This window comes from Salmo salar, chromosome 13 (genome assembly GCF_965601325.2).
Source record: "Salmo salar chromosome 13, fSalSal1, whole genome shotgun sequence".
Lineage (NCBI taxonomy): Eukaryota > Metazoa > Chordata > Actinopteri > Salmoniformes > Salmonidae > Salmo > Salmo salar.
This window is the reverse complement of record NC_138303.1, coordinates 2,652,897-2,664,995: the sequence shown is the minus strand read 5'-3', so window position 1 is coordinate 2,664,995 and position 12,099 is coordinate 2,652,897. Positions and strand designations below refer to the sequence as shown.

Sequence of the window (12,099 nt, the reverse complement as noted above, 5' to 3'; positions counted from 1 at the left end):
AGGTCTGGGACCTGTTGGATCGGAGGGTGAGGGCTAGGGCCATTCCCCCCTGAACTTTCCGGGAACTTGCAGGTGCCTTGGTGGAAGAGAGGGGTAACATCTCACAGCAAGAACTGATAAAATCTGATGCAGTCCATGAGGAGGAGATGCACTGCAGTACCTCCTGAGACGGTCCACGGTCCGGAACCTCCTGTGACGGTCCACGGTCCGGAACCTCCTGAGACGGTCCACGGTCCGGAACCTCCTGAGACGGTCCACGGTCCAGAACCTCCTGAGACGGTCCACGGTCCGGAAACTCCTGAGACGGTCCGGAACCTCCAGCTCCATGGTCGGAGCCTTCACCTGCGCCGATGCCCAGTCTGAGCACGGCGTCCAGTCCAGCTCCAAGGCCAGAGTCTTCTTCTGCGTTAGTGCCCAGTCCAGGCACAGCGTCCAGTCCCGCTCCATGGCGGGAGTCCTCCTCTGCGCCGATGTCCAGTCCGAACACGGCGTCCAGTCCCACTCCATGGCAGGAGTCTTCCTCTGCGCCGATGTCCAGTCCGAACACGGCGTCCAGACCCGCTCCATGACAGGAGTTTTCATCTGCACCTAGGTCCAGTCCAGGCACAGTGTTCAGCCTGGGTCCATGGCTGCATCTGCGGGATGACCAGGTTCTTCGTCCCGCACCAGAGCCGCCCCCGATGCTGGTGGATCTGCGGGATGAGCGGGTTCTTCGTCCCGCACCAGAGCCGCCACCGATGCTGGCGGATCCGCGTGATGAGTGGTTACTTCGCCCCGCAACAGACCGACACTAGACATCCCCCCTAACCCTCCCTTTTTGTTTCAGGTTTTGAGGTCAGAGTCCGCACCTTTGGGGGGGGTACTGTCACATCCTGACTATAGAAAGCCTTTATTTTCTATGGTAGAGTAGGGCATGACTAGGGGACTAGTAGGGCATGACTAGGGGTTTAGTCTAGTTTATATTTTCTATGTGGGGTTCTAGTTTGTTTTTTCTATGTTGGTGTTTTAGTATGATTCCCAATTGGAGGCAGCTGGCTATCGTTGTCTCTAATTGGGGATCATACTTAAGTAGAATTTTTCCACCTGTGTGTTATGGGATATTGTTTTGAGTTAGTGCACGTAGCATCTCTGTAGTCACGGTTCGTTGTTAGTTTATTTGTTTTTGTCTTTGCTTAGTTTCACTTTCTAATAAATAATGTGGAACTCAACATTCGCTGCGCCTTGGTCTGACATTTATTCCAGCGAACGTGACAACAACCAATAATACATACCCAGATATCAGACAACCAATAATACGTACCCAGATATCAGACAACCAATAATACATACCCAGATATCAGACAACCAATAATACATACCCAGATATCAGACAACCAATAATACAATACATGAATTAGTGACCTTAATCAATCAAGTAGAAAAGAGGAGCAAAACAAAGGCAGACACTCGGCCCTCTGTGAATTGGACGTATGGTGTGTAGGCTGTGCGGTGTCGATGCTGTTGGATTATTTCTGTCAGCAACCATTTTGTGGCCATGCTGTCTTGGAGAAGGTGGTGACGTTGAGGGGGGGGGTCTAAGGTGACGTTGAGGGGGGGTCTGAGGTGACGTTGAGAGGGGGGGTCTAAGGTGACGTTGAGCGGGGTCAAAGGTGACGTTGAGGGGGGGTCTAAGGTGACGTTGAGGGGGGGTCAAAGGTGACGTTGAGGGGGGGGTCTGAGGTGACGTTGAGGGGGGGTCTGAGGCAATGTTGAGGGGGGGTCTAAGGTGACGTTGAGGGGGGGTCTAAGGTGACGTTGAGGGGGGGGTCTGAGGTGACGTTGAGAGGGGGGGTCTGAGGCGACGTTGAGGGGGGGTCTGAGGCGACGTTGAGAGGGGGGGTCTGAGGCGACGTTGAGATGGGGGGTCTGAGGCGACGTTGAGAGGGGGGGTCTGAGGCGACGTTGAGAGGGGGTCTGAGGCGACGTTGAGGGAGGGGTCTAAGGTGATGTTGAGGGGGGGTATAAGGTGACGTTGAGAGGGGGTCAAAGGTGACGTTGAGGGGGGGGGTCTGAGGTGACGTTGAGGGGGGGGTCTAAGGTGACGTTGAGAGGGGGTCAAAGTTGATGTTGAGGGGGGTCTGAGGTGACGTTGAGGGGGGGTCTGAGGCGACGTTGAGAGGGGGGTCTGAGGCGACGTTGAGAGGGGGGGTCTGAGGCGACGTTGAGAGGGGGGGTCTAAGGTGACGTTGAGAGGGGGGGTCTGAGGCGACGTTGAGGGGGGGGTCTAAGGTGACGTTGGGGGGGGTCTAAGGTGACGTTGGGGGGGGTCTGAGGTGACGTTGAGGGGGGGGTCTAAGGTGACGTTGAGGGGGGGTCTGAGGTGACGTTGAGGGGGGGTCAAAGGTGACGTTGAGGGGGGGTCTAAGGCGACGTTGAGGGGGGGTCTAAGGTGACGTTGGGGAGGGGTCTGAGGTGACGTTGAGGGGGGGTCTAAGGTGACGTTGAGGGGGGTGTCTAAGGCGACGTTGAGGGGGGGTCTAAGGTGACGTTGGGGAGGGGTCTGAGGTGACGTTGAGGGGGGGGTCTAAGGTGACGTTGAGGGGGGGTCTAAGGCGACGTTGAGGGGGGGTCTGAGGTGACGTTGAGGGGGGGTCAAAGGTGACGTTGAGGGGGGGTCAAAGGTGACGTTGAGGGGGGGGTCTAAGGTGACGTTGGGGGGGGGTCTAAGGTGACGTTGGGGGGGGTCTGAGGTGACGTTGAGGGGGGGGTCTAAGGTGACGTTGAGGGGGGGTCTAAGGTGACGTTGAGGGGGGGTCTGAGGTGACGTTGAGGGGGGGTCTGAGGTGACGTTGAGGGGGGTTCTAAGGTGACGTTGGGGGGGTCTAAGGTGACGTATGGGATTGTTTTGAAGATGGTCATACTATGAATCATTTAGCTTTTTGATTTAGACTTGTAGGACCCCTTTAGGTATAAAACAAAATCATAATCATAAGAAACAAGGTTTGGAAGTGTTTGTCCTATATCTAGAAGGTATAAGAAAACTTATGAAACAGTTTCATTTTTACACATATTTAACCCGTTTTTTTGGGTAGGAACAAATCTACCTTAATACTTCCATTCATTTTTTTTAAACCGGTAGTGTTTTTAAAAATGATTTTACTTAGATTGATCTGTCTAACTTTAAGATGTTACGATTGTACTAAAAAAAGTTATATTTATTTCTAAGGTGTTTGGTCTGTTGCTCAGAGCTGTTGACCCAAGTGGTAGTTTTACCATTTTAGCTAACCCTAGTGGGCAGGTGTTCCTCCTCCTCCTCCTCCTCCTGTAGAAAATGATGAAGGATAACAACCTGGTGCGTCACCTGGATGCGTGTGAGACGATGGGTAACGCTACGGCCATCTGCTCCGACAAGACTGGCACTCTGACCACCAACCGCATGACTGTCGTACAGACCTTCCTAGGTAACGCACACACGCACGCGCACGCACACGCGCGCACGTAGGCACACGCACGCATGCGCACGCAGGCACACGCACACGCATGCACGCACACACACACGCGCGCGCGCGCGCACACACACACAGTGTCCCAGTAGTAAAGTGTGTCTTGTGTGTTTGTAGGTGACCAGCACCACCGGTCAGTTCCGGAACCAGAGCAGGTCAACCCCAAGACTCTAGAACTACTGGTCAACGCCATCGCTATCAACAGCGCCTACACATCCAAGATCATGGTGCAGAGAGGGACGGGGGTGGAAGGGATGGGGGGAGACTGACACCAACACTGGGACTGAGAGACAGAGATGGAGACAAGACTGACCCAACACTGGGACTGAGAGACAGAGATAGAGACACAAGACTGACACCAACACTGGCACTGACAGAGACATAGACAAGAGACTGACACAAACACTGGGATTGAGAGACAGAGATATAGACACAAGACTGACACAAACACTGACACTGAGAGACGAAGATATAGACAAGACACTGACACCAACACTGGGACTGACAGAGACATAGACAAGAGACTGACACAAACACTGAGACTGAGAGACAGAGATATAGACAAGAGACTGACACAAACACTGACACTGAGAGACGAAGATATAGACAAGACACTGACACCAACACTGGGACTGACAGAGACATAGACAAGAGACTGACACAAACACTGAGACTGAGAGACAGAGATATAGACAAGAGACTGACACAAACACTGAGACTGAGAGACGGAGATATAGACAAGACACTGACACCAACACTGGGACTGACAGAGACATAGACAAGAGACTGACACAAACACTGAGACTGAGAGACAGAGATATAGACAAGAGACTGACACAAACACTGAGACTGAGAGACGGAGATATAGACAAGACACTGACACCAACACTGAGACTGAGAGACGGAGATATAGACAAGACACTGACACCAACACTGAGACTGAGAGACGGAGATATAGACAAGAGACTGACACCAACACTGAGACTGAGAGACGGAGATATAGACAAGAGACTGACACCAACACTGAGACTGACAGGCAGAGATATAGACAAGAGACCGACACCAACACAGGGACTGATAGACGGAGACATAGACAAGAGACTGACACCAACACTGAGACTGAGAGACAGAGATATAGACAAGAGACTGACACCAACACTGGGACTGAGATATAGACACAAGACTGACACCAACACTGAGACTGAGAGACATAGACAAGACACTGACAAACACTGAGACAGAGAGACAGAGATATAGACAAGACACTGACACAAACACTGGGACAGAGATATAGACAAGACACTGACAAACACTGAGACAGAGAGACAGAGATATAGACAAGACACTGACACAAACACTGGGACAGAGATATAGACAAGAGACTGACAAACACTGAGACAGAGAGACAGAGATATAGACAAGACACTGACACAAACACTGGGACAGAGATATAGACAAGACACTGACAAACACTGAGACAGAGAGACAGAGATATAGAAAAGACACTGACACAAACACTGGGACAGAGATATAGACAAGAGACTGACAAACACTGAGACAGAAAGACAGAGACAGCGAAATAGACAAGAGACTGACACAAACACTGAGACTGAGAGACAGAGACAGAGACAAGACACTGACACCAACACAGACACTGACCGAGACAGAGACAAGAGACTGACACCAGCACTGGGACTGACAGACGAAGTGGACAGTATTTGACTGACACCAACACTGGGACTGACAGACCGACAGTATTTGTTGGTCAATACTAATAATACATGTTTACCACCCCCCCCCCCCAGCCTGCAGACCAGGAGGGGGGTCTAGCTAAGCAGGTGGGGAACAAGACTGAGTGTGGACTGCTTGGCTTCGTTCTGGACCTAGAGCAAGACTACAGTGCTGTCCGAGACCGGGTCCCCGAGGAACAGCTATTCAAGGTTAGTTTAAATACACCTAACGTTATTATCATCTAATAACTGTTTAACTGTTATTTTATCAGGTAGTCATACTGAGACCAAGGTCTCTTTTACGGATGAGCCCTGAATTACATCAATTACAGAAAATAAACACATGAATATAAATCCAAAATGCAAGCAGAAAGAAAACAAGGTCATGAAAAACAAACACATTCATCAGTAATAAGGTCCTCTAATCACCTTTTTGAATTACCTTAAAGGCACCAAAACATCACATTTAAGAACATTTTGAAGACTGTTCCGTAAGCTGCAAGAAAACTAAAAGCTGATTTACCTAACTCAGTAGAGTCCGTCCCTGAGACCAGGTGTGGTAACCCCTATGTCTAAAGTTTAGTGATGATGTTAGGTACAGTGGGATGTTTTATAAAAAGGGCTTTATAAATGAAAACATATCAACATATCATCGTACGGGACATCAGAGGGCCAACCAACTGTCTGGTAGAGAATGTAGTGATGACATCACAGAGGGCCAACCAACTGTCTGGTAGAGAATGTAGTGATGACATCACAGAGGGCCAACCAACTGTCTGCTAGAGAATGCAGTGATGACATCACAGAGGGCCAACCAACTGTCTGCTAGAGAATGTAGTGATGACATCACAGAGGGCTAACCAACTGTCTGGTAGAGAATGTAGTGATGACATCACAGAGGGCCAACCAACTGTCTGGTAGAGAATGTAGTGATGACATCACAGAGGGCCAACCAACTGTCTGGTAGAGAATGTAGTGATGACATCACAGAGGGCCAACCAACTGTCTGGTAGAGAATGTAGTGATGACATCACAGAGGGCCAACCAACTGTCTGCTAGAGAATGCAGTGATGACATCACAGAGGGCCAACCAACTGTCTGGTAGAGAATGCAGTGATGACATCACAGAGGGCCAACCAACTGTCTGGTAGAGAATGCAGTGATGAGTACTAAAACTGTTGCCCGTAATAAAGCGCAGTGTGTTATGATAAACTACATCTGACTGCTGTAATCAAGCGGCAGCTGCTTTCATATCGATGTTGTCGCCGTAGTCTAGGACCGGTAGGAACGTCGACAGAATAATCTGATTTCTACTATTTAGCAAGAGGCAGGACCTATTTCAATTCTATACAACTATACGAGGTTAGTTATTACATCAGTTATTAGGTTATTATATTACAAAATAACAACTATACAAGGTTAGTTATTACATCAGTTATTAGGTTATTATATGACAAGATAACTTTACAAGGTTAGATTACATATTATTATATTATAAGTTAACAACTATACAAGGTTAGTTATTAATCAGTTATTAGGTTATTATATTACAAGATAACAACTATACAAGGTTAGTTATTACATCAGTTATTATGTTATTATATTACAAGATAACAACTATATAAGGTTAGTTATTACATCAGTTATTAGGATATTATATTACAAGATAACAACTATACAAGGTTAATTATTAATCAGTTATTAGGATATTATATTACAAGACAACAACTATATAAGGTTAGTTATTAATCAGTTATTATGTTATTATATTACAAGATAACTATATAAGGTTAGTTATTGCATCAGTTATTAGGTTATTATATTACAAGTTAACAACTACATAAGGTTAGATTACATATTATTATATTACAAGATAACAACTATACAAGGTAGGTTATTACATCCTCTTACTCTACAGTGCCTTCAGAAAGTATTCAGAGCCCTTTGACTTTTTCCACAATTTGTTACATTACAGCCTTATTCTTATTGGATTGAATAAAAATTATTCCTCAGCAGTCTACACACAACACCCCATAATGACATCACAACACCCCATAATGACATCACAATACCCCATAATGACATCACAATACCCCATAATGACAAAGCGAAAACAAATGTGTTCAAACTAAAAAACAGAAATACGTTATTTACATAGTATTCAGATCCTTTGCTATGAGACTCAATTGACCTCAGGTGCTTCCTGTTTCCATTGATTATCCTTGAGATGTTTCTACAACTTGATTGGAGTCCACATGTGGTAAAATCAATTGATTGGACATGATTTGGAAAGGCACACACCTGTCTATATAAGGTCCCGCAGTTGACAGTGCATGTCAGAGCAAAAACCAAGCCATGAGGTCGAAGGAATTGTCCGTACAGCCCAGAGACAGGATTGTGTCAGGGCACATATCTGGGGAAGGGTACTAAAAACAATTCCAAAACATTTATGCAGCATTGAAAGTCCCTAAGAACACAATGACCTCCATCATTCTTAAATGGAAGAAGTTTGGAACCACCAGGACAAATTGAGCAATCGGGGGAGAAAGGCCTTGGTCAGGGAGTTGACCAAGAACCCAACGTTCACTTTGACAGAGCTCTAGAGTTCCTCTGTGGAGATGAGATAACCTTCCAGAAGGACAACCATCTCTGCAGCACTCCACCAATCAGGCCTTTATGGTAGAGTGGCCAGACGGAAGCCAGTCCTCAGTAAAAGGCACATGACAGGCCTCTTGGAGTTTGCCAAAAGGCACCTTAAGACCCTCAGACCATGAGAAACAAGATTCTCTGGTCTGATGAAACCAAGATTGAACTTTTCGGCTTGAATGCCAAGCGTCACGTCTGGAGGAAACCTGGCACCATCCCTACGGCACCATCCCATCCCACCGAAGCATGGTGGTGGCAGCATCATGCTGTGGGGATGTTTTTCAGCAGCAGGGACAGGGAGACTAGTCAGGATCGAGGTAAAGATGAACGGAGCAAAGTACAGAGAGATCCTTGATGAAAACCTGCTCCAGAGCACTCAGGACCTCAGACTGGGGCGAAGGTTCACCTTCCAACAGGACAACGACCCTAAACACACAGCCAAGACAACGCAGGAGTAGCTTCGGGACAAGTCTCTGAATGTAATTGTGGGGCCCAGCCAGAGCCCAGACTTGAACCCGATCAAACATTTCTGGAGAGACCTGAAAATAGCTGTGCAGCAACGTTCAGCATTCCGGTGGCCATTTGATTAATTGTTCAGCAGTCTTATGGCTTGGTAGTATTTGTATTTATTATGGATCCCCATTAGCAGCAGCTACTCTTCCTGGGGTTTATTATGGATCCCCATTAGTTCCTGCCAAGGCAGCAGCTACTCTTCCTGGGGTCCAGCAAAATGAAGGCAGTTTATACAATTTTAAAACATTACAATACATTCACCGATTTCACAATGCACTGTGTGCCCTCAGGCCCCTACTCCACCACCACCACATATCTACAGTACTAAATCTGTGTGTATGTTATCATGTGTGTGTGTGTGCGTGTGCGTGTGCGTGTTGCTTCACAGTCCCCGCTGTTCCATAAGGTGTTTTTTTAATCTGTTTTTTAAAATCTTGTTTTACTGCTTGCGTCAGTTACTTGATGTGGCTTAGAGTTCCATGTAGTCATGGCTCTATGTAGTACTATATGCCTCCCATAGTCTGTTCTGGACTTGGGGACTGTGAAGAGACCTCTGGTGGCATGTCTTGTGGGGTATGCATGGGTGTCTGAGCTGTGTGCCAGTAGTTTAGACATTCAACATGTCAATACCTCTCATAAATAAAAGTAGTGATGAAGTCAATCTCTCCTCCACTTTCAGCCAGGAGAGATTGACATGCATATTATTAGCTCTCTGTGTACATCCAAGGGCCAGCCGTGCTGCCCTGTTCTGAGACAATTGCAATTTTCCTCAGTGCTTTTTTGTGGCACATGACCACATGACTGAACATTAGACCAGGTGCAACAAAACTAGGGCCTGGAGGACCTGCCTTGTTGATAGTGTTCTTTAGAAGGTAGAAACTAGGGCCTGTAGGACCTGCCTTGTTGATAGTGTTGTTAAGAAGGTAGAAACTAGGGCCTGTAGGACCTGCCTTGTTGATAGTGCTGTTAAGAAGGTAGAAACTAGGGCCTGTAGGACCTGCCTTGTTGATAGTGTTGTTAAGAAGGTAGAGTAGTGCTTTATTATAGACAGACTTCTCCCTATCTTAGCTACTACAGCATCAATATGTTTTGACCATGACAGTTCACAATCTAGTGTTACTCCAAGCAGTTTAGTCATCTCAACTTGCTCAATTTACACATTATTTATTATGAGATTTAGTTGAGGTTTAGTGAGTGTTTTATTCCAAATACAATGCTTTTAGTTTTAGAAATATTTAGGGCTAACTTATTCCTTGCCATCCACTCTGAAACTAACTGCACCTCTTTGTTAAGTGTTGCAGTCATTTCAGTCGCTGTAGTAGCTGACATGTATAGTGTTGAGTCATCCGCATACATAGAAATTCTGGCTTTACTCAAAGTCAGTGGCATGTTGTTAGTAAAAATGTAAAAAAGCAAGGGGCCTAAACAGCTACCCTGGGGAATTCCTGATTCTAACTGGATTATACTTGAGATGCTTCCATTAAAGAACACCCTCTGTGTTCTGTTAGACAAGTAACTCTTTATCCACAAAATAGCAAGGGGTGTAAAGCCATAACACATGTTTTTCCAGCAGCAGACTATGATCAATAATGTCAAAAGCTGCACTAAAGTCTAACAAGACAGCCCCCACAATCATTTTATCATCAATTTCTCTCAGCCATTCATCAGTAATTTGTGTAAGTGCTGTGCTTGTTGAGTGTCCTTCCCTATAATCATGCTGAAATTCTGTTATCAATTTGTTTACTGTAAAATAGCATTGTATCTGGTCAAACACAATTTTTTCCAGAAGTTTACTAAGGGTTGGTAACAGGCTGATTGGTCAGCTATTCGAGCCAATAAAGGGGGCTTTACTATTCTTGGGTACCGGAATGACTTTAGCTTCCCTCCAGGCCTGAGGGCACACACTCTCTTGTAGGCTTAAATTGAAGATATGGCAAATAGGAGTGGCAATATCATTTGCAATTATCCTCAGTCATTTTCCATCCAGATTGTCAGACCCCGGTGGCTTGTCATTGTTGATAGACAGCAATAATTTTTTCACCTCTTCCACACTGACTTTATGGAATTCAAAAGTACAATTCTTGTCTTTCATCATTTGGTCAGGTATATTTGGATGTGCAGTGTCAGCGTTCGTTGCTGGCATATCATGCCTAAATTTGCTAATCTTGCCAATGAAAAGTAATTTAAGTAGTTTGCAATATCAGTGGGTTTTGTGATGAATGAGGCATCTGATTCAATAAGTGAAGGAGCCGAGTTGGCTTTTTTTCCCAAAATTTCATTTAAGGTGCCCCAAAGCTTTTTACTATCATTCTTTATATAATTTATTTTTGTTTCATAGTATAGTTTATTGTGTAGTTTATTTTTATTTAGTTTACTCACATTATTTCTTAATTTGCAGTATGTTTGCCAAACAGCTGCCAGACTTATCTGACATTCCTTTTGCCTCATCCCTCTCAACCATACAATTTTTCAATTCCTCATCAATCCACCGGGATTTAAGCGTTTTTACAATCATGTTCTTAATGGGAGTGTGCTTATTAGTAACTGGAATTTGTAGTTTCATAAATGTGTCCAGTGCAGCATCTGGTTGCTCCTCATTACACACCACAGACCAGCAAATATTATTTACAACATCAACATATGAATCACTACAAAACTTATTGTATGACCTCTTATACACTATATTAGCCCCAGCCTTTCGAACTTTGGTTTTCATAGATATGGCTACTATATTGTGATCACTACATTATGGATTTGGATACTGCTTTAAAGCAAATATCTGCAGCGTTAGTAAAAATGTGATCATTACATGTTGATGATTTAATTCCTGTGCTGGTTGTAAATACCCTGGTAGGTTGACTGATAACCTGAACCAGGTTGTAGGCACCGGTTACAGGATGACGTTTTCTCTTTAGTGGGCAGCTTGATGAAAGACAGTCAATATTTAAATCACCCAGAAAATATACCTCTCTGTTGATATCACATACATTATCAAGCATTTCACACATGTTATCCAGATGCTGACTGTTAGCACTTGGTGGTCTATAGCAGTTTACCACCAGAATGGGCTTTAGGTGAGGCAGATGAACCTGTTGCCATATTACTTCAACAGTGCTTAACATTAGATCATCTCTAAGCTTTAGAGCAATGTGGTTCTGAATATAGACCACAACACCGCCTCCGTTGGCATTCCTGTCTTTTCTGTAGATGTTATAACCATGCATTGCTACCACTGAATCATCAAAGGTATTATCTAAGTGAGTTTCAGAGATAGTCAGAATATGTTACATGGAAGTTACTGACTTCATGGACCTTGTTTCTCAGGCTACATATGTTAATATGGGTTATTCTTAGCACTTTTCTGGGTTGCTTGATTGTTTTTAATGCTTTACTGGGAAGCTTATCAGAGGTAGACTTACTCATGTTATTTACATTGGAGCTGATAGTGCAGGGTGAGCTGCATAAAGTGGTCTTCCTACTAGGGCACACCGCCTCAGTGCTTACAGTGGTCTTCCTACTATTGCACACAGCCTCAGTGCTAACAGTGTAACTCTGGTTTATACGCTCATGATTACTGCTTACAATAGCTGTAGGATAAACAGATGTATTCAGTGCAATTAAGGGTACATAAATTCAATTAAATTACTTACATTGTGTTTTGCCAATGCCCCTAAGATCATGTACATTTGATGCACCACTATGACGACTCATTGTCACAATGGTAGGGA

The 12,099-nt window shown here is 45.2% G+C and overlaps 1 protein-coding gene across 1 annotated transcript in view; it reads left to right on the top strand.

Annotated features, from left to right (window-relative positions):
- LOC106593269 (plasma membrane calcium-transporting ATPase 2) overlaps positions 1 to 12,099 on the top strand; it is a 335,713-nt gene that overhangs the window by 196,792 nt on the left and 126,822 nt on the right. Inside the window, exons 11-13 of the mRNA XM_082959776.1 lie at positions 3,308 to 3,440; positions 3,600 to 3,709; positions 5,288 to 5,422. Of these exons, the coding sequence (XP_082815902.1) occupies positions 3,308 to 3,440; positions 3,600 to 3,709; positions 5,288 to 5,422 (378 nt within the window). The remainder of the gene's footprint in view (positions 1 to 3,307; positions 3,441 to 3,599; positions 3,710 to 5,287; positions 5,423 to 12,099) is intronic.